Source organism: Stigmatopora argus, chromosome 11 (genome assembly GCF_051989625.1).
Source record: "Stigmatopora argus isolate UIUO_Sarg chromosome 11, RoL_Sarg_1.0, whole genome shotgun sequence".
NCBI classification, from domain to species: domain Eukaryota; kingdom Metazoa; phylum Chordata; class Actinopteri; order Syngnathiformes; family Syngnathidae; genus Stigmatopora; species Stigmatopora argus.
The window spans coordinates 9,575,593-9,597,668 of record NC_135397.1 but is presented as its reverse complement, the minus strand read 5'-3'; the positions used below and the strand labels follow the sequence as shown (position 1 = coordinate 9,597,668).

Below are 22,076 nucleotides of genomic sequence, written 5' to 3'. Positions count from 1 at the left end.
TCCAGTCATGTTATTAAAATAGTTGCATTCATCAAGAGAATGAATCTGTTGTTTGGTGTATAGGACAAGACTCTGTCAAAGCATAAATCAGAGTATTTTGAGGTTTTTGATAGTAAACATACTTCCATATCCCAGGTGAACAGAAAGAAAGTGCATCATTTAATCCCTGTAAAGATTCAGCACAAGAAGTGGCTACATTTGTAAAATGAAAACAAAAAATGTTAATCTTTATTTAACACCCAAGTGTATACAATAATGCTTCTCGGGCTGCTTGCAGTGGTTACTGTGTCCCCAGTGCTCTGTCCCAACCTTGAATTGACCCTCCTGAAACCATACGGGCCATTTTGCTGGGATTAACTGGTAAATTGTGCTGATCAATAGTTAATGGGGCCAAAATATGATGTCAGGGAAAAATGACATTTGACCCCAGGCAAGGTTTAACGGAAGAGAGCACTGATGTGTGTACAGTATGCTGATGAATGTTAAAAGCAGTTTTTAGGTCACAGGCAACCTCTGATGCCATGATAATGATTTCCATTTTGTATCCAAACAGAATATGATGTTTCTATCAATAAATTTCAGAGTGTAAAGGCGAGTAATTGATCTTAGTAGCACTCCCAAAAGTGCTTTATTGTACCATTGAGGATCACGATTTTGTTACAGGTGTAGCACTGCTTTTTGTATCTATTTTACACAGCCTCTAAAGCTGAATTTATCTGTCTTTTTCACTAGGGAGACTTGGTGTGTAAAACAACACAAGCCCTGGATGGCCAAGTCATTGCCAAAATGATGCCTTTAAGGGCAGTAAAAGTTACAGAGGCGATATACCTGTGTAAATGGTACAATTAAATTCCATGATGGTCATTTAGGGATGTCAAATTTGTCATTTGATTATCCACAGCATTTGTGTTGTGTCAGTACCAATTTTACACAAAGGTTTATCTCTTTATATGTCAATGCCATTAATGCATTGCTATATGCATCTTAAAAGTGAGTTCCCAATGTATTCAACATACCAGGTTCATGTTAGAGTTATTGTGTTTTGCTGCTGTTTTTACTAGTCCGGAAACCATCATAATCCCGATTTCATAGCAGTTTTGTGCCATACTTTTAAATGTATAGGTAAAAAGAAAAATTACCAGTTGTAAATGAGCTGGATGAATCAAATAATACATCCATCTCTCCATCTTTCCATCCATTTTCAGCATTGCTTATCCTTGTCAGGGTGCATAAGGGGTGCTGGAGACTACCCCAAACGGATGAAAGGCAGACGACACCCTAATCTGGTCAAATCAAATGAGGGTTATTACCAGTGTTCCTGTGAAAAGTAATACAAATAAAACAAGAATACCATAGTAAATATTCCCTTTTTGAAAACAAACATAAGGAAATCTTCTGAAGACCTGACTTTCTCCCCCTCCGCAGTTCACTCTTAAAAGCAGCGCCGTCTGGCGGTCACATTGTTCCTTGCTACGGCGTCCAAACCACGGCACTCCGCCTCCCTGTATTTAATAATTTGGAGGGTAGAACTGAAATGCCCGTGTGCGTGGGGCAGAGAGGAAGGGGCGAAGGGAGTGGGGGTCGATTTGGGGGAGACGTTACACTGTTTGAAGCGCAGCAGTGAGCGGAATGCCTTTCCCACTCTTTTGAGACGACCAAAGTTAAAGACGCGCCGACATCCTCCGGAGAAGCATCGTCGTTGATCAAAGTGGACCAGTTTGCACTTGTTCTCATCATTTGTTGCTTGTCTGGCTTCTGTCCGAACTCTGTCCTGGTCACCTTCCTGGATGACAGGTACGTTCACATCAATCTCATTTCGATGCAGGAATATTATCCTCTTTTAATGGATCATGTCATTATGTTCATTAAAAACAGTATCTACTGGTGTATGCATTCATTCATTTGGTCATTCATGCAAATATAGGAGAGTTTAATAGGATTGCACCTGTAGATGCTCTGTCTTTGTTTGGTGTGGAACTTGAGGGTTGGTGGAGAAAATACAGTAGAACACTCATTGCATGCACAATGCAGTTAGGACATTCACAATTTATTCAGGTAGGTATGAGGATTGGCTCGGCTGAGCTATAAGGGAAAATTGCAGCTCAAATGTCCGGATGTTTTCTTTGTATTACTGCTTCACTGAAATATAAATGACACTTTATCTTTGTGTGAACTCCCTCAAAATAAAATATACATTATGTCTCATCCTGCCATTTTTCAATTTTTTTTTCTCCGTTTTACTTTGTGCCGGGTGGAATTGTGCTGACCAGCACATTTTCACCATTATTTTTTGGGAAAACTTTTTTTGGATGTAGGTCACTTTTAAGATTTGCAGCGTGAGGATCAAATTCATTTCGACAGCCGTGCAGCAATTCATTCTCCGGCAGATGTCTTAATGCTCTGCTTTGGGGAACCTTATTGCTCTAATTGGATTGTGTTATTCCAACCCTTTATCTGTGCAAAAAGGGTTTTTAACATGGCATCATTAATCCGATGCTTTCTCCGCCTTGTCAGGTTGGCGCCTAGAAGCAAATACTGTCTTAACCTCTCATGTCTCATCCCCTGGGATGTGCTTTGTCACAAATTGACCCAAAGTAAATAGTTCTATTCCCCTCGTGTGTAGATGGCATGTTTAGATGTCGGAAATGTAAAGATAAGGAATTAGATGCAGCATGTGCAAAAAGAGAAGTGCAGACAGCGGCACAGGCATCTTGTGTCACTATGTCTGATTTAATTCTTGCCTCCGGACCTGCTTTTCCTCTAAATGACATCCAGTTTGATGTGACAGAGGGACAGCGCTTTACTTTAATTCACTGAGACATTTGGAATGTGATCTTTGCTGTGGAGGTTCATTGCCAGCCAACCTGTGTGAGCCTTGCCCTGTTCATAACAACAGCCCTAAACACAAATCAACACAAGAGGCTGCTCCCATGCTTCCAAGCGTATTGCGTCCTCCGCGTGTCGTCGTTCACGTGGACGAAACATGATAGTAAGAGATTTGATTCTTTTTAATGCTGCCATCATGCATCAGAGCTAATAAGAAATCAACGAAAACAGAGACGTCTCAGCTCATGCGTGGAAAATTCCTGAAGATGAGTCCTTTGCCTGAGTTTATTTTGGCCCTATTTATAGCTTTCATGTTAAATTGCTCAAAGCTAACCTGGAAGAAAAAGAAATCACTGAGTGACATTACTGTAGAAAGCAAGAGGCAGGTCAACCTTTTCTCCACAGCATGTGTTATTGAAGACTTGTCAGTCTCATCAGTATGAATTGAATGAGCAATGTCTAATTAGTCAAGCTTGAGGTAAACAATTTTTCTCTGAGCTAATTCTCCTTCTCGAGACGTATTGGCTTCATTTCCTATCCTCGATAATGAAAGCAACAATATCTGTTATGAGTCATAAATCAACGGTACGGTGAGAATCACTGAACCGTGAACTAACAGCCAGGTTAAATCTCTCCTTATTCTCAGTGGCTTCCACTCAGTTTTCAACTGTGACAAATTCAATGACAAGAACAAAATGTTGACCTTTGACTTTGTGAACGTGTATCGAAAGTGACATCACTAACCTGCTCCTATCTGCAAAATGAGCTGTTCATTGTTTCTCGTGTTCCAAGTCAGTGCAGAATTTAAATGTCAGTAGGGATCAAGCTCTTATAGTTCTTTAAAAAATCATGTGGATCAATGCCAAATTTACAATATTAATAGCTGAGCAGAAAAAAATCAGTATCTTGAGGTAGTAAAAACCAGTTCTAGTATTGTTATGACATATCTTGATTAAAGTTGCTTAGTTTTAACATTCATCACCTAGATTATTGCAGTTCAAGTTTTATTAGGTGGCATAATAAGAAAATTAATTGCCCCAATGAGCCAATAAGGTGCATTTAGTACTAATGCTTTTTCTTAATGTGTTATTTAGTGTTAAATGTTAGTCTTGTAATTCATAAGACTGGTCTGGGACTTGAAGCTGGATTTGTTTTTTTTTTTGGGGGGGGGGGGGGGGGGAAACATGAAGTACTTGACATTGATGTCATTTAAGGGTAAAATATTAAAACCTTGATAAACATTAAAATAGTTTTATTTGGCTTGATCTTAATTTAATTGTGATTTGAAGTTGTGTGATAAAATTCAATTACCAGTGCATCTTGATCATGTTGTTACTATGCAAGTAGTGGACAGTATGTGTCACGCTGACTTTAAATCGGGTTTACAATTTTTTTATTTATTTCCCTCTAAATTTCCTCTAGCAGTTGTTCTCTTCTCTCTATTATTTCTCTCATTCGTGGTGATACACATATAGCTGTCGTTTCTACGGCATATATTTTAATCTAGGGTAGGGTATCAATTATTCAAGTATTTAAATGAATAACTATTCTGGGGAATTAATCTTAGACTAATTGCCTATTAAATAAATGAAGAAAAAATTAATGTACGCTTTGCATGCAAATAGCAGAGAAAGTGTTGATTGGGTTTCAATCAGTTTGTTTTCAGGAGAAGAAAAACATTATGTCACGCGAGGCCGACACAGGGCAGAGCCACCTGCTCTCTGCTTTCCAAAGAAATACTATCTCAAATGCGTTGTGCCATTGTGACTCTACCGATGAAAAGAAAACGAATAGACGAAGTTCAGTAAGGTTTGTAAAGTTAGCTATTGTGTACACTTCTGCGGTGCTCAAAATGTTTCCAACTGGACTGATTCTCAGAACTCAATTGTTGTGCTCATTTTTTCTAAATAAACTCCCCTGAGGGATGCTGTTACTTTATTTGGGTTTGCGTGAGACATCATTTTAATGTTAATGGGTTAAGTCGGAAGTAAGATAAAATGTTCTTTCTGGTACATTTCCTTATTTTGTTGCCAAATGTAGATTTGTGTGTTTTATGCCACCCATGAGGATCTGCATGGCACATTAATACAGAACTGTATATAGACGCCCCCCTGAGTGTCTGGGCTTTCTTTCCACAATTGTGCCTGTTTCCCTAAGTTCTGGTTATTCAACAATGCAAATTCATATCAATGTACTTTTTTTGTTTTACATGTAGTGCATATGTTTTTTTAATTGACAGTTTTGGAGCTGGTGTATTTCCAACATCGGAGTTAGCTCCTAAAAGCCCAATATTAGGAAGCATGCTGAGACATGTCACAAGTTCACTTTGAAAAGAGACCACCCGATGTGAAAATCCCCTTAGTTCAGCTAAAATATACCCTGATAAATCCTACTGTAATTATCATTTTCCTGCTTATTTTCCCAAGATAATACATGCAATTGAAATCACTTAAAATGATTTTTTCCTACACCTGCAGAGATCATTTAGGTTTATTTTAAAGATTTAGAACTGAACAATTATGCTAAAACATGCATTACATGGACTCTTATGACTGCAAAGGTTTAATGAGTCAAGAAGGCACTTTTCAAACTTCATTTTAACTTTCCCTACTAGCAGCGAGTTGCCACCGTGTAAATAGAAAGGCATCACGGATGACGTGACTAAACACGATAGAACAATTGCAAAATTTAGTTTTCATCAGTCCATGATAAATAATATGCAATGAGTTTGGCTGTGATTTCAAACAAAATTGATTAAAAAAAATACCTACCTGTTAAAATTCCCTACAGAAAAGCACTAGGATTAGCATTTTTTTTATATCTACAGTACACTAGTTTAACACTTGTTCACAGTAGAGCAACACACTGAAAGGGCTAAACCAAAGGGCAGATTTGTATTTCAATAGACCTTATCCAATGCTCAGGAACTAACAGCCCAAGGCAAATAAGTGATTTACAATAAACTACATAGCAAGATTAAGGTTTAGAATAGAAAAGACCTTGAAAAGGCTGCAATGAATACAATTGTATTCAGAATGAAAGAATCTTTTCCGACAGTAAGGTTTTCCTTTTGTCCACTGAATTTGTTCTCTGGTTGTCCTTGATTCCTCCTGCCCTTTTTGTATCTCTTTCAAAGATGGATCACAAGCTTTTACAATAAATTACTTGTGTCTTGTAATGTCACAATAAATATGTATTTATATATTTTAGTTGTAGAACAATAGTATTCAACGGTCGTAAACTACTTTGGATGTTATTGGATCAGTTAGTCCTTTTTTGTGGTCCTCTGTAGAATAGTTATTTCCCCAAAACATGACACATACGTTATTTTCTCTTGTACAACATTGCTTAAACCTTTGTTTTATACCAAACCTAAAAAATAAGACGGCATCTGTGGGTAAAAAAAACAATATTGATTTAAAATTTAGCATGATTATGTAAAAAAAAATCGGTAATCAATCATTTTCCTCACTCATATTAGGTCATTTGCGTTTATTTGAGAAAACAACTTGATATCCTCTCAGTCAGGCTGCATGCAGTGACTATGTGACAGCTCGTAAGAGCTGTTAAGGTGGTTAGGTTTGAGGTCCCTTTACTAACAGACTCATCTGTTCATCTTGATTTCCCTCCCTCTGATGCCTTTCAGTTTCACGAGAACTCAAAATCTTCTTCCTCAAACACAGCTAATCGGGTAGAAACATTGGTCATGTACTGATGGCTGCCGGCAATCACCTTCAGCTCTTTTCCCTCTCAGTGGGTCGAATTTCATGAAGTCGGCTGATAAAAAAAACACCACCACCAACAACAACAACAACAAAAAACATAACATATGCCATTCAACTTGTTACAAACGTACTGTTTTTGGTTTGGACATATAAAATCACATGAAGTACGTGCACATCGGCATAATTTACCATGCTTTAAAATGCAAGCACATAGGATTATGTTAAATATAGTTATCGCCCAAAAATAATTCTGTCATTTTATGAAAATCTTAATATGATTGCAATAGCAGCTTTTGCCTGGCCTCAGCAATTGGGGGAATGGAAGTAGGCCACCGAACGCGGCAAAGCATCGTAGCAAGCATTTGAATTTCAAAGTGCCAGAGTAAATCAAGTTTAGCGAGAGGCAAAAATAAAAAAATATTGAGCACAGCTTTTTATAAAATGTGCTGTGTTTGCAGTTTACTCCAGGGTTTCACTCTTCCCGTTGTGTGGTGTATTATTTGTGCTGTGCATAAAGGTCACGTTCAAGTGATGTGCAATTACGTGTGATTACAAAACAATAGAAGACTCCATGGAGGGTTTCGAGCCTGTGAATATGTACGATGAAAAGTAAAGCTACTTACTTGCCTTCCACAGATTATGTTCTTTTTCAAATCAATTCTTCCTACAGTTGACTGCAATTCATGTTTAAGAATGAAATTGATCCAGGTTCTTTGTTCCGTTTAAAGGAGCAGAGGCTTTACAATGTTTGATTCAAGTTCCTAATCTTTGTCAACGGCTGTTTGACTGATGCAGAAAACTGCTCCAGTATTGGGCAGCATTGATCTCCTAAATGTTCTCCATCCTAACCATCCAATTGATTTATCTTGCAGTCTTGGCTTGGACTCGCAGGGTGTTTGCTCGACATGATGGAACAAAGCCATGTGAATTTGATGCCGTTTCAAAGCCCACACCTGGGATAAAAAAAGTGAAAATACTGAGCCCATAACCCCAGTTTAATTTTCTCTTTCCAGATGGACTGGCTCACACCTGAGATGTGAAGTGTGTTATGTGAGCCAAGGTGTTTTCCCACCTCACTGGTGGTGGGGGAGAGATGCTCCACTCCGTTGCCATGACAGCAGAGGTCCTCTTTGTTCTCTGGTTTCTGATGAGTGGTGTTGGGAGTAATCCCATAACGACCTTGCCACTTAGCCGTGAACGCCTGGAAAGGGTTTTGACCCAGGCTAGAGAGGACAAAGCGGTCCCCAAGCCGCTACAGCCTGCGGACAACGAAACTTTTGGTCTGAACCGAACCGGCGCGAGCCGTGCCAGGTCGAACCTCAGCGCCTACATCCGAGGATCTAAGGGTGGGAAGTCCCAAGAGCTGTGGACTGAGGAAGACAATCTTAAACAAATAGATGTGGGCCCCACAAGTGACATCACTCTGTCTTTGGAAGCCATTGACGAATATGCCTACCCAGATTACAGGGGTAAAGGCTGCATGGATGAGAGCGGTTTTGTATTCGCAATTGGTGAGCAGTTCACCCCTGGTCCGTCCACATGTCCTTGCCTCTGTACAGATGAAGGTCCACTATGCAGCAAGCCAGATTGTCCCAGATTGCATGCTCGCTGCATTAAAGTGGATACCAGTCAATGCTGCCCGCAGTGTAAGGAGACAAAGAACTACTGTGAATTTAGGGGAAAGACCTACGCCACTCTGGAGGAGTTTAAGGTGAGTTGGTGGATGAGTTTACGGATTTGTTTGACATGCACAAAGCGGGGAAAAAAATGCTGACAGATCTTCTTTGGACGTTCGATTAAGAATGAGTCTATAGCAAGCCCGCCATAAAATGTGGTTTCCCTGCAGCAAACAAGCGGAGAAGAACGCGTGAAGGCACATTTATAATGGCAAAGGTCAGCACTTGTCTTTGTTCTCGTTACAATATTTCTGTGAGCTCAATTTCAAGGCGCAGCTCCAGCCAAGTCTTCTCATGCTATTGCCGCTGTAATAGTCTTAAAAGTGCAAGCTAGTAGTGTCTCTCAACCATTAAGGCACACAGGCATCAGGTACGTGCTGCAAATAATTATCAAAACCAGTGCTCCATTTACCCTTTTTATGTTAGTGATGGCCTAAATGGGACATCGAGCTGAGTAAAAGCGGCTTTCTGTCAAATATGTGCAAAGGTTGGCTTGCTCAAAATTCCTTTCACAGAGGCGTCATACATTAGCCTTTGTGCTGTGGGATTTGCAACAGGCAGGTTGTTATGCGTGATTGCTAACTTCTTAGGGAAGTGCTGCCTGGCTCTATTTTTCACAGTGAAGTGCCAAGCGGAGGCACAAGCCTCTGCAATCAGCAGCAACGCTGTCAGAATTAACCTTAGCTCTTTTGATAGGACTAAAGGTGTGCTGCTATGCTCAAGGGACTGCCTTTTACAGGGAATATAGGAGCTGCATCTCATTTCGATCTATACACAATCAGTTCCAATCTTTTTCAGGCTCTGAGACGCAGGGTAACAATTTCAACTTGTTTTCCTCAACCTCTGCTCAAAGACTTTCTCCTCATGGTTTACGTCCCATCCTTAATTGTTGTTTAGTGTCCCATTTGATCGCGAAGCCATCTTGATCATTCATTTGACTTCAAATTAAACTTAACTATTCAACATCGAATAAGAAACGTGCTGCATTATTTAATGATTTGAATTTACTTCTAAATGAAAATAAACATATGGCAATTTAGACTAAATTTAACTCAAGTAAACGTTTGTTAAAATTAAATGAGTGATGATGATGTCCTCACATTTTACCAGCAAGTTAGGAACGAGGCATGAGATGACCTAAGGAAAAAACAACAACAAGATAAAAAAGGAAGGAATGCTGAAAAAAAAACCATATAGTTTGGAGACAAAATGACAGACAAGTAGAAGGGAGAATCTGATTGGTTATTGACAAGAACAGGTATAACTGAAAACCTATTCAGACAGGACATAAACTGAAAACACAGGAGATAAAATCTCTTCTTGTAAAGTTAATATGATTTTTTTATACCCCTCTTAAAGGGCCCTTACCCACTTTACCTCTACTAATTGTGTTTTGCAGGTCTCTCCGTGTGAAAAATGTCGATGTGAGCCAAACGGAGAGGTGTTGTGTTCTGTTTCGGCCTGCCCTCAGACAGAATGTGTGAACCCGGAATATGAGCCGGATCAGTGCTGTCCAATCTGCAAGAGTGGTACGTGTGGACAAATCTGACTGATATCATTATGTTTACAAAACACCGCAAAGGGCCTATAGTGTCAAGATTTTCAAATTTTCAATGTTTACTTGATCCATTTCCAATAAAACCAATTTTGAAGTAACCAATAATTTGCTAATTACCCTGTGAACTCACCTCTCCAATCGCCAAAATCTTTCCATGACATAACTAACTCAAAAAGAGCACTTTTCTTCGTGTGTTGTTTAATTGTACCATCAGGTTTTTCAGAGTGCCCATATCAACTGTCTCATATCAACACAGTTTTGTTTTCAACCACTAGTTTAAGAATTTATAAAATACTATAGAGTGCATTGCCGCTGGCTCCAAGCCATAGTATCCCAAGCTTCACTAACACATCTACATATAAAAAGCTTTTAAGGTTGTAAAAACAAATGCCCGTTTGAAATGACTAGCTCTGAAATTCGGTCAACAGAAATTGGCAATGAGTTGCTCCTCCTTCAGATTGGTTCCTAAGCCTGTGAATTGATCGTTCGTTCAATAAAGTGAGTTCGACCAATGGGGAAAAGCTCATGCATTTCAGCAGTGACTACATCACACATCAGCATTTCCAGAAGGAAAACCGGGTTTCCTAATATCTGCAAAATCCCACCAGAGACTAAGCCTTAAATAAATACAGACTCTTCTGGGGTTGAAGGAGGGGGTCGTTACTGTGTCTCTTCAAAGTAGGAAAACAATTGTGTTATCTTGTGGGTGCAGACTCTGATCTTCACAAGAGACATTTTTGAAATGAAGATATTTCACTGAATTACATTCAAAAGATATGCAAAGAACTCTAGATAACATTCAAACCAATTGAATAATAAAAAAGGACAAGTTACACGACCCAACTGTTAGTGGAAGTGTCATGATCAAAACTTAATTAAAAAGTGAACATCCTGTTTCTTTTCCTTATGCATTCAATGGCAGTAGACTGCCATATTATTCCTGCGATATTTTGTCAGACAACATCATGATTGCTTGTTCAGTTGTGTAATTCGCACATGTTGAGAGTGTTTTGTTTTGCATTTGGGCAGAGTTCCATCTTTTCTTTTTTGGACTTTGCGGTGGATTTACCAAGCTGCAGCTGTGTGTACATCTGTTTAGAGACAGATGTGAATGGGTATGAAATTATATTCAAAAATGCTACCAAACCCTCATGCTCTTCCAGCCGGGGAAGGATTTGCTGTGTTGGACTGTTGTTCAACATATAGTATAACTGCGCAAAAATCACATAAGAAAGATGCTACAGACTCGAATTATGCTATAAACATTTGCAAATGCAAAAGTGAAAAGATTAGTAGCACATTCTTGTCAGAAGCAAGGCCATCTTCATATATGCAGTTATGAAACCTCAATTAAAAGGTCAACACATTTATTCAGCCAGCTCCAATAAGAAGGGAGGTGGACCAGTGGACCTGTTTCATTCATAAATACATGAAGAGTATCCATTAAACCTTCTGAGTCATTTGCAAAAATCAATTCATTTGAAACAAAATGTTTTTTTCCATTCACCCATACGGTTTGTTTCTGCTTCCTTATATCGAGGACTTGTCATCCTACCATTTTCTCCTTCTGTCAGAGGAAAATCAGCATCAACAAATGCTCCCAGAGGTTGAAAGGGACTATAAAGAAGCCCGCCAATTGGTGCGAACGAGTTAGCAGTGTTCACGCCAATTGGCCACCACCACACTTTTTCCAAAGTGGGAGCTACGTGTCCAGGAAATTGCTGCTCTAAAACATATAGCTATACACCCGCTGACGCCTCACAGAGGTCTAGATATAATTGCCGTAGAAAACCAATTCCGAATCAGTTTCAGTCATGCACAACAACTTTGAAACACACACACTCACACATCCCCAAACTCCTGTTTCCGTCATCCAAAGCAGATCAGTGACAACAAGAAATAACATCATATTAAATGATATGATCTGTTCATATATCCTGTAGTCAGTGAAACAGGAAATTACACCATGCAAACAGTGAGTTTTGTAATTAACTGTGCAGCACCACCAACCGGCCACGTTTTAAACAATAAACACAAAAGGCATCTTAAATGTGCAATGAAGCCATCCTTGACCAAAATGGGGCGGCAGGCCTGAAGGAATCATCATCATAATGCAGACTGCAAAACACTAAAGATTTTATTTTTCTGAGCTATTTTAAAGGTCACATTGAGTTGATAGCATTTTTTAAAATTCATATTTGCATTATTTGTTTGTTTTTAATACATACAAATGAATTAAATAGGCGTTTTAGATCATATTAGGGGGTGGGATGTGTTGTTTAATTGGGAACACAACTGATATTTTTTCGCTGAGTACACTGTAAAAACTGGTTTGGCCAACTGTCGATGAGTGCTATTTAGAAGTGAGGGCTGACCTCATAGCCAGATGGTGCAGAGTTGGCTAAAGAGCCGGTCACAGACCTGTAAAAAAAAGAGGAATTGGAGACCGCTTTCCACCAGATCGCTGCCTAGTATATGTTTGTCACCAGAGTGCCTGGGTTTTTTTATAAAAATGGCACAAAAATTTGCCTGTATTTTTCCCCCTCACATTATACTGTCTGTAATTTGCATCTGATAGTGTGCACTAAATTCAAAGTGGCATTTAGCATGAGATCAAATCTTTCACATTTTCTTGCAACAGGACGGTGACTCAGGCTGAATGCCATCTGATATGTCCCCAAAGCCAAAACACTGAACATTGCATCTTTGCAGATAAGGGTAATGCCTATTTATACGAGATATATACTATCTTTACCTTTGCTCTGAACCTGTCCTACGAGCAAATATTAGAGATGCATAGCTATTCTCGAAAGGATATGGGTGAGCATAGCTACCACAAGTATTAATTAGATTCTACTCCAGGGAGTCAACTGAAGACTTTAAATCATCCAGAGGTGAATATGAGCATAAATAGTTCTTTGTATCCATGACCCGAACTCGGATAAACTGGAGAAAATGAGATGAGATGAGTTAGTTCTTTGTAACTACAATTAGCTTCTAACCAGTTCAGCCATAAAGAGAAGAAATTGGATGGTTGCATTTATGAATGACAATTTTCCAAAGCCAAAAGCCAAAGGTTGAAGGTTAGGGAAATTATCATTTCAAATTACAATTCATAAATATCAGTGCTATTTTCACTTTTACTAATGTGTAACTTGCGGTTTATATTGCAGTCTGTAACATTGCAATTTTTATATTGAAGCGATACCTTATCACTCTCAGCACTTTCATGCCCTCTTAGCTTAATCACTTACTCATTGGTCCATGTGTTAAAATGTTCATCACACTGTCTGCTTCTCCAGTTAAGCCTTTAATTAAACTTGAAAAAAATATCCCCTATTATTTTAATGATGTATGTAAAATAATAGCCTGTTCATTTGTTTTACAAATTAGTATCATTATGATTCTTTTGAAAAAATTTACTGCGCTGGGGGAAAAAGATTTACTTGTTTTTCCCCCTCCTCAATACATTCCCAAATTACGGGATCGGGACTCTGTATCGACAGGTGAAGTAGGTGAATCATTGATGAGCTTGAATGGGAACAACTAATCTTCCTCTCGTTTTTACATTTATGCCTCTTTCTTAAAGAGGAAGAATTAAAATGATAATAAACACTAGCCGTCACATTCCACTAACCCACTATTAATCACATGGAGTTCTACATGTGACATAGAAGGGAAACCTCTTTGGCCCAACATGGTAATTATTGCAAAATCAGGTTATATGCGGTCATTAAAGTTGTCACCTTGCTACCAGATGCTGCTTAATTGTAGACAGATGTTAATAGCTTGTAGGAAATGTGTCACATCAAAGCTCACCTCGTTAATGGCGGAATAACAAATTTCTCATCCAGCAGTGCTTTACCACATAGTAAATTAGGGAAACCGTAAATTTAGAAAAGTAGCCTACAGAAGGTGAGAAATGCAACAAAAATAGACTAAAGAGTGAAACGTTAGACCACATCCAAATGAGATTCATCATTCAACCACTCTGCTGTCTGTGTGGTTTGGCTTGACTGCAATTTTCCTCCCCATCACTTTCCTCCCTAAATACAACAAAGATTTGCAATGTTTGATGAGTTCATCAATTATACTCTGGCATTATCGTGGCCTTTTCAGGCATGCAAAATCGATTCCTAAGGCAGGGTCCCCTGTCTCAAATGTGTTATTCAGTTGCTATGCATAGAGACATTTGGGGGAGAGCCAGGGGATAAAGATGAAAGTGCCCAGACAGTTGTTCATGAATATCAAAGAACAGCTGTGAAGGGATGCAGGTTTTCAACATTTCACTGATCATTCAAAATCATTTCACTTATAAACTTTGACATTTGCTTATGCTGTCAGCTTTCATTTAGCCATGGGAACATGTTAATTTTAATATCTGATGCAAATGGGAAATGAACTCTTCATTATTCCATCATTGCACTAGCACACTCAAAGTATTCAATCATTCAGCAAATTGATTGCAATTGGTGTTACACCGATAATACGGTACACGGTCGATTGCTGGTCTTTTGGTCGCCGGTCTTTTGGTCGCCCGGAAGGTAAGTGATAATTACCATTTAAATCGTTGCTCAAATTCCCTAAATACAAACTGCGAATTACTATTTAGTCATACTTAATGCCCTAGTAATTATTAGGCTAAAGAAAAGCTCCAAATTTCCCGGACTTGTATTGTTTTTTGTTGGAGAACGTGTTAAGACCCTGACTGACGTAGCTTCTTAAAGGGACAACGCATGTACATACAAACTCTTATACACTCACACGTCGGCTCAGTGAAACTGCTCATGGCCATTGTTGGCTTTTATTGATGCGTAGACCGTGTTGTTTTACCTTGTTTTGTCGCCGGTCTTTTGGTCGTCGGTCTTTTGGTCGCCTGTTGTCGCGGTCGGGGCGACCAAAAGACCGCAACCAAAAGACCGGCGACCAAAAGACCGGCGACCAAAAGACGGCGACCGGATAATACTGATTCCGACACCCGGCCGGTGCTGTCTATACTGTGCCGACACAGACACGATCTTTTTTGGGAAAAATACCATTTTTTTTCTTAATACTGAATCAATTCATACTCACTTGGAATGTAAGGTAATCACTAACATGATTTGGTCACACACTGCTCAACTCATTTTTTGGCAAACCTCCCACTTCAAATAGATTGGATGTTAACTAGTGAGAAACTCATTGATAGGAAGAAAGAAAAAACGTTTTTCCTTGAATTTCTGCTTCATTGGACGTTTATCATCATCTTGGAAGGGCAAGAAACTCGCTGATACCGATGACGTGATTTTAGTGCCATATTGTGCCGATACTACATTATAACACTAATTATAATATACACTTGAATTGAAGGCAATGTTCTGCATCACACATTTTTGAAGGACACTTTTCTTGTCTCTTCAATTCCAGCCGTCCATTAGTCTTGCAGGTAATCACCTTGGCAACACACAAGGAAATAAAGTGTGTTCTTCAAGACCAATACATTAGGGTCATCACTAATCTGGAGGGTTGTGATAAACAGTGCGACCCGACGCCAATATCACTTCAAACACAGAAACTTGAGACGTTGCGGCCCTGCTGCCAAGAGCGATAAAGACTCATTTGAATGAATCGAAAAAACATTCATTAAGACCCTTTATTTCTTCTTAAAAAGAGCACTGCGTAGGTTATTTGGGAATCAATTCGAAAAAGCAAGCATTAAGAAAAATTTAGGACATGTTTGCGTATAAAAATAAATACGTACCCACATTTTTTTTTAAATGTGGTAATTTGTACCATTCAATAAAAATAAAAATAACACTATATAAATAAGAATTTGAAAATCTGCCAAATACTTTTTTCAATGGCATTGTATCTATATCTTGAATGCATTTATGATTTTTTTTATAAAATTGGTCCCTCTCATGTTTTATATATGCACACATCAAATGCCACTTTTATTCGACATTTATAATGCAAATGCACTCAAGAAGTCCATTAAGATGAGTGATTTTGTCTATCTTTCTCTTAGGATAATTGAGGTCTGCTGGTTATCATTTCTTTTTAAATAGTGGGGTGTGATAGTTTTCAATATGTCTTTTCTTCCATTACTTGATGCGGTGCTGCTTTCAAGGTGCGGGTGCTAATGGTGTTTCATTTCCACGTGCTGCCTATATCACCTCTTAACAAATTGTAATGTAAGTCTGGGTCCACGTACAGTCCATTTGTCCCCATGAGTGCTATTGAAAAGCTCTTTTGGTAGATAGTGCTGCAAAGAAAAGAACGAGTGATGCACAGGGGGCCAATGTATTAATAAAGCCCAAATGAAAATGATAAAACGGAATGTTAAATCCACGTCGGCGCCACTGTGAATGGTTGTGCTTCACGGACCGTAATCAGGATAAAGTTTGAAGGTTGATTCATAATATTATTGTCCTTGCAGATCGTTGATATACTTTTCTTGAGAAAGGATTTTAAAGACGCTTAATGGTGATGAATGTAGTACGACGGCAATGCAAGACTACAGGGTGAGCTGTTTCCCAGCAAGGGTTCGTGCGGACATCCAAAGGCCTTACGAATGTGCTTTTGCTGACATTTTGACAGGCTGTTCACGTTGATTGATGTGCTAGAGGCATACTTCCTCTGGGTGCTGACACCCAATGAAATGCGGCGACTGCAGTGGAAAGACTCCTCATTTTTCAGCCTCCTAATTACAATGTAATGTACAGCACAGCAGGGAGAGAGCTTGTTAGTGTAAGGGATGGCTATTGTTATGCTATACCTGATGCTCCCAGGAACAAGTGCTGTCGAGTTTCTATTTTGTGGCACGGCAGCGGAGATAATGGTGGCTTTATGCGCGCTTTTTTTCTTCTTCTTTGCATCCCAATGCACCTTCAGTAGGCAACAGCCCGCTGAAAACATCGACCACAACGTCAATATGTACTGAAATTATATTCAATGGGTTGGAGAGATAATTTCCATTCGTTGGCCGGGACAATTTACCTACGCAGCGCACCGTGTGTGTTCTTGCGTCATCATTTCCTTTATAGTTGAAAGCAGTTTTGTAGAAAATGATGAAATGTTCTATGGTGGAAGTGCTTCAGGATTTAATTAAAGGATTGTGTAATATGAGCTGTATTATGTATATTTCATTGGCTTTCAGGAAAGCAGAAGAGGAATTTAATATTTAAATGAATTTTCCATTTCATTTATTGCATGTCCCCCAATTAGCTTCCCTTCTGCCGCCTGCTTTCCCGTGGTGTTTCCCATTGTCTCGTCAATATGTGAATGTATTTAACGTTTTTATAGTGAACATTGCACGACGTCCAATCCATTTTAACTGAATAAATCTTTGTTTGCCCCTTCCAGTCAAGATGGATTGGACGTCCATGACGCAGAAACGTAAACATTCATCGAGAAAACTAATTGGACGTTACAGACAATGAGTTCAATACTGAAATTAAGAATAACACTCTCGAGTGTAGTTGATGCCTTTAACCTTAGTGTATTTGTATATTTAGTCATTTTGATTTTATTATTTGATCATTTGATTCATTCAAAATGTAATTTTTTCATATATATTTTAAAAATAATAACATCTTGATAACAATTTCATCATAATTTCAGCCATGACTCAAAATGTAATGTCCACATATGTGGACACCAAGTCTTTTTATTTTTTATTCTTTCAATGAAATAGTGACTTGCCCTATAAAAGGTCGTTAAATTAAATGTTCTTCTTTTCGCTTTTGCATTTTTTGCCTGATCATCCGTCGCTGCCTTACCTCATTCTTCAGTAGGTTCAGTTTGATACTTTTGTATTTTCTATTAAAGTTTTTGTAAATAAAATATATTTGCCTGACTCCACACTCCATCACAATTAGCTCGCCTCTTTTGCGTGCTTGTACTATGGCGACCCAGACCTTTAAAATGCAACTTTTAGATGAGGCTAATGTTTCATAACATATGCCTTTTTTTCCTGAGCTTCAAATTACCCTAATAGGCTCATTTAAATGTTTTAGATTATTGCAGTAAAAAAAGATCTTTAGACTGAAGCTAAATGGAAAATTCTCCCTGTATAAAACAGGGACAAGCACTCAATGGTCTCAGGAGCCTGCTAATGGCATTGAAATGCTAAAGTAGTTGTAGACCTGAATCTTTTGGATGATTCATGAAGGTTTAGGGAAAATGTCAGACTGCGAATTTCACCTTTTAAGTGACGCTGGTCAAATATTCTGATGTATCCTATTTAAATTATACTGCTTGCTTCGGATGACTGCGGGTGAGAAAAGGGCACTGCGTTACACCCATAGTAATAAAAACTTGATCTCAATATGTGTTATCTCCTATATTATTTTCCTGCCCTTTTTATCATTTTATCATCACATAAATCTGGGAGAGGCAAGTGGGAAGAAACGCATAACGTCTACTGACACAGTTAGTGCTGTGGTGGCTTGTGTTCTATTTGTCTTTGAATAAAATGTTGCATACTCTTATGCAAGGGAAAATATTTAGTATAATGTATAATAGACATTGTTCTAACCTCAATTCCCCAAATTAAACTTAAACTATTAATATCTTAAGGAGTGAGACTTTTACTCTCTCGCTTAAATTCCGTTGAGGACATGATTGCAATGGAGGATTTCGGTTTTAAAAATGTCCAACTTTTCAAATGGTATTGTGTTATTGTAGATCTGTGTGCTTTAAATGAATAGTGAGTTTTTGAAGAAATCTGGCCTGATTTCCCACTTCGATGTGTTTGTTATTTGTTAGACTTCAAATTTGCTAAATTGATACTCATTTTTTCAAACAACAAATGTGCTAAATTATCTACAATTATGTATCCATAATCTCTAACTCAGTAATTATTAATAGAGAACAAGGACACATCAACAAAAGACTTTTTTGCCTCAATTGAAATTTGTAGTCAAATCACTATTATTCAGTGACAAAATAACTTCTTTACCCTGACTTAGATTGGATTGGGTGCTTTGTGAAAAGCCTCGAATCTGAATTTAACCTCCAAACAAAAACAGCCCCGTTTCCTAACGTAACTTTTTATGCAATTGCAAAACTGAAGACACCAGAAGCAGCTCATTGTAATCTTTCCAAATCACATCTGCCTTGATAAAACTCTTACATTTTGATGTAAGTGCTGACCCTCAATTGCATTCTAATCATCAGACTGTGACCGTGGTGGTCTCTTGAAGGGACTGAATAACCTTCGAAAGCAGACTCGACTTTTGATTGAAATCCCAAACCACGGCAACATAGCCTTATTCTCGGCGTGCCCGCTATTGTTCGCACTGAATTATGATTCAACGTGTTCCTCACCCCTCGTCATTTTCCATATTTAATTCTGTCAACAGGACCCAACTGCTTTGCAGACACGACAGTGATACCGGCCGGACGAGAGGTGAAAATCGATGAGTGTACCATCTGCTACTGCACCTACGAAGAAGGCACCTGGCAGATCGAACGCCAAGCCACCTGCAGCAAGAACGAATGCCAACGCGGTTAGAGACTGGCACAGCGGTAGGAACGTTGGCTCGAAAAACACCAGCGCCGGTCCATGTGAACACTTGGCCTTTCACCCAGACTTCCGGACATCAGGGTCCGCCGGCTCAGAGTTCGGAGTCTGTACTACGCAAAGGCTTTTTACGAAAATTTGTAATCCGCACATAGAATATTTATTTATCTATGTATTCAATTATTTATGACTATATACAAGTACTGTCTAGATGTCATGATGATGAAGTAGTTACACCTATTTTTATAGCCTGTGTCTTTTAATAATCAGCCTGGATGACTGCAAAGTGAATGTATAGAACACAAAAGGCTGTCTTTGGAGGCTTAAACTTCGACGTCGTCATAATTCTGACAAATCCTAACACCTGTTCCTTAACAAATGCAGTTCAGAGGAGCGGCCGTCTCCGTCCGAAGTAACTGGCCTGTCCAAGGTAAATGAGTAATTGAGATAAAAGTGGAATTAAAGCTGACTTGACTGTTTCTGACTTGTACTACATTCTCTAGTCTGTTTGGATGTTTCAAATGTACTTTGATTTTAAAAGTGCTTTTTTTGTATCTTGGTGCTGTATGTTCCTGTTTCAAATAAACGGCAGTCTGTGGCTCTGCGGGTGCCCGCACCATGCTTCCGATCATCCTGTATGACATCCACGGGGCTCGTTTTGAGACCACTTAATGACTCAAATGTTCCCCTGTGGTCGTGAAAACATGGAAATGCAGTAGGTGACATTTTGGGTCTCATCAAATCTGGCAAACATGAGAAGAACACTATAACAAAAAACTAATCAACTTCTCTTTTATGTTAAAGAAAGATTCTGTCTAATTGAAAATGTAGACTAGTTCTCTAACCTGCGAATGATGATTCTGTTGTTGTTGTTGTTTTAACTAACATTCACGTTCACCAACCCACCAATTGAACCTACAGCATGAATCATTCATTCATTTTCCATACCGTATATCCTCACAAGGACCGTGGGGGTGCTGGAGCCTATCCCAGCCAACTATGGGCACCAGGCGGGGGACACCCTGAATCGGTGGACAGCCAATCGCAGGGCACAAGGAGACAGACACCCAATCATAGCTAGGGGCAATTTAGAGTGTTCAACCAGCCTACTCTTCATGTTTTTTAGTTTTGTGAGGAAACTGGAGTACCCGAACCCCCCCCCCCCCCCCCCCCTCAAGCCCGGTTAGAACATGCAAAGTCCAAACAGGAAAATCCAGACCTGGGATCGAACCCACGAGCTCAGAACTGTGAGGCCGACGCTCTAATCACTTGGCAAGCCAGACCTCGGAAATGAAATCTGACATATTCAACATGCGTTTTATATGTCTCCTCCAGTTTCAAATGGATAGTAACGAGTGCAAGTGTTTGGCCTCGGCCGGCGCTCCCTCAGCCAGCGGATGAAAACGATGCCTCATAATAAGTCCAGGTAATGAGCGCTGAAGGGCAGGCAAGAGATCAATGAATGCAGATGCTGTTTCAATGTTTGCAAGCTGTCTCTTACATGAGCAGCACGCTGCCCTCACACTTTACAATGTGACGGTCATGCAGCACCACCGGGGGTTGCCAGACAACGGCGTAACATCTCCAGTCGTGAAACGTGCTTGTGAGCCTGTCAGCGGGATCCCGGCTAAACCAGCCTCATCTCGTGCACACGCGAGCAGACTGGCTTTTCTACAAACAGCTGGGGAGAAGGGGCTCAGCTCTATTAAGGTTTCTTGTCAAACCCAGCGCATCTGAGTCTTTGACTGTCTTAAAGCAAATTCATTCTTTCAAGATGGAATGGAAATGTGTTGAAGCACGGGTACATGTTAAAGCCGCAGACCCCACCCCCCTCTTCAGTCCAATATTATTAATCAAAGCAAAGAAGCTTTAAATCCAGAACATGTCAAAAATGAAGATGATTGCGCTCGTCTCATTTTACTTGCAGAGAACAAATTCGGCACTCAATTAAAATCATTTCAACTATTTTTTATTTTCTTTTGTTTTGTGACATAGCTTAACTCATTGACTGCCATTGTCAGCAACAATTAGACATCTGTTGCTGTAAATATGTCTTTTATATCCACGTTTCTCTTTACTAACCTAAATAAGCTTGTGAGTTAAGATTGTCATAACTTTTGAATAGATGTCCAATGTGATGTCCACTGTCTCTGAAAGAGTTACTTTTTTCATTTAACATAACCATTACCCTGAACAATTTACTTCAACTGCGGTCTCAGGAAATTTTAGCTAAAAAACAAAAAAAAGGACAACCTGATTATATCTGAGCATAAATCTGACAATTAATTCTCCTGGGTTGGTTTTTTTTTTTGCTTTCAAATTAAATTCCCTCAATGGTACGCCTCTAAACTGGTCTTCCTCTACACAGGCCATTAATTGGACACATCTGTCAAAGACGCTCATAAAGGATTAGCCTCTACTCCTCCAAACAGTGCAACTCTGTAATTAGGACTCCCTGCCCTGTTCTGGCCACCATACACTTCTGCTGATCATATTACGGCTGCTGATGAAATTTATTACACTTTTATTGCAAGCAACCAACTCTGTCATTTGCAATTAAAGCGCAACAAGTTTCACTGGCACACAGCTGTGGTTTTAAAAATCAGAGAAATATGAAACTCCAATAAAATTCATTAAATACAAACAAAACACTAATAAAAATAATTTAGTAGTAAATAAAATATAATTTAGCAAGAAATTGCATAAGGATGCTTTTCTGTAGAGATTTTGGTATATTATCTGGTCCTTTGTTAACTCATTGGCTGCCAGTGACGGTGCTGGACGTC

General features: G+C 39.1%; 1 protein-coding gene and 1 long non-coding RNA gene across 2 annotated transcripts; one reads left to right on the top strand and one right to left on the bottom strand.

The window, feature by feature from the left end:
- Positions 1 to 14: 14 nt before the first annotated feature.
- Positions 15 to 1,775, bottom strand: LOC144084330 (uncharacterized). The gene is made up of 3 exons (XR_013303777.1): positions 1,603 to 1,775; positions 1,352 to 1,502; positions 15 to 1,283 (listed from the first exon to the last, which is right to left on the bottom strand). It is a non-coding gene; the product is annotated as an uncharacterized LOC144084330 (long non-coding RNA).
- Positions 1,597 to 19,906, top strand: vwc2 (von Willebrand factor C domain containing 2). The gene is made up of 4 exons (XM_077612652.1): positions 1,597 to 1,794; positions 7,565 to 8,262; positions 9,627 to 9,756; positions 19,130 to 19,906. The coding sequence occupies exons 2-4, from the start codon at positions 7,645 to 7,647 to the stop codon at positions 19,279 to 19,281; spliced, it is 900 nt and encodes a 299-aa protein (XP_077468778.1). The 5' UTR covers positions 1,597 to 1,794; positions 7,565 to 7,644; the 3' UTR covers positions 19,282 to 19,906.
- The last annotated feature ends 2,170 nt before the right edge of the window (positions 19,907 to 22,076 follow it).

Bases quoted from the DNA above. Each gene is read 5' to 3' on its own strand.
- vwc2 (XM_077612652.1), top strand. From the start codon at position 7,645: ATGCTCCACTCCGTTGCCATGACAGCAGAGGTCCTCTTTGTTCTCTGG. The intron at 8,263-9,626 runs GTGAGTTGGTGG...TGTGTTTTGCAG, and splicing joins CCACTCTGGAGGAGTTTAAG to GTCTCTCCGTGTGAAAAATG. The intron at 9,757-19,129 runs GTACGTGTGGAC...TTCTGTCAACAG, and splicing joins CTGTCCAATCTGCAAGAGTG to GACCCAACTGCTTTGCAGAC.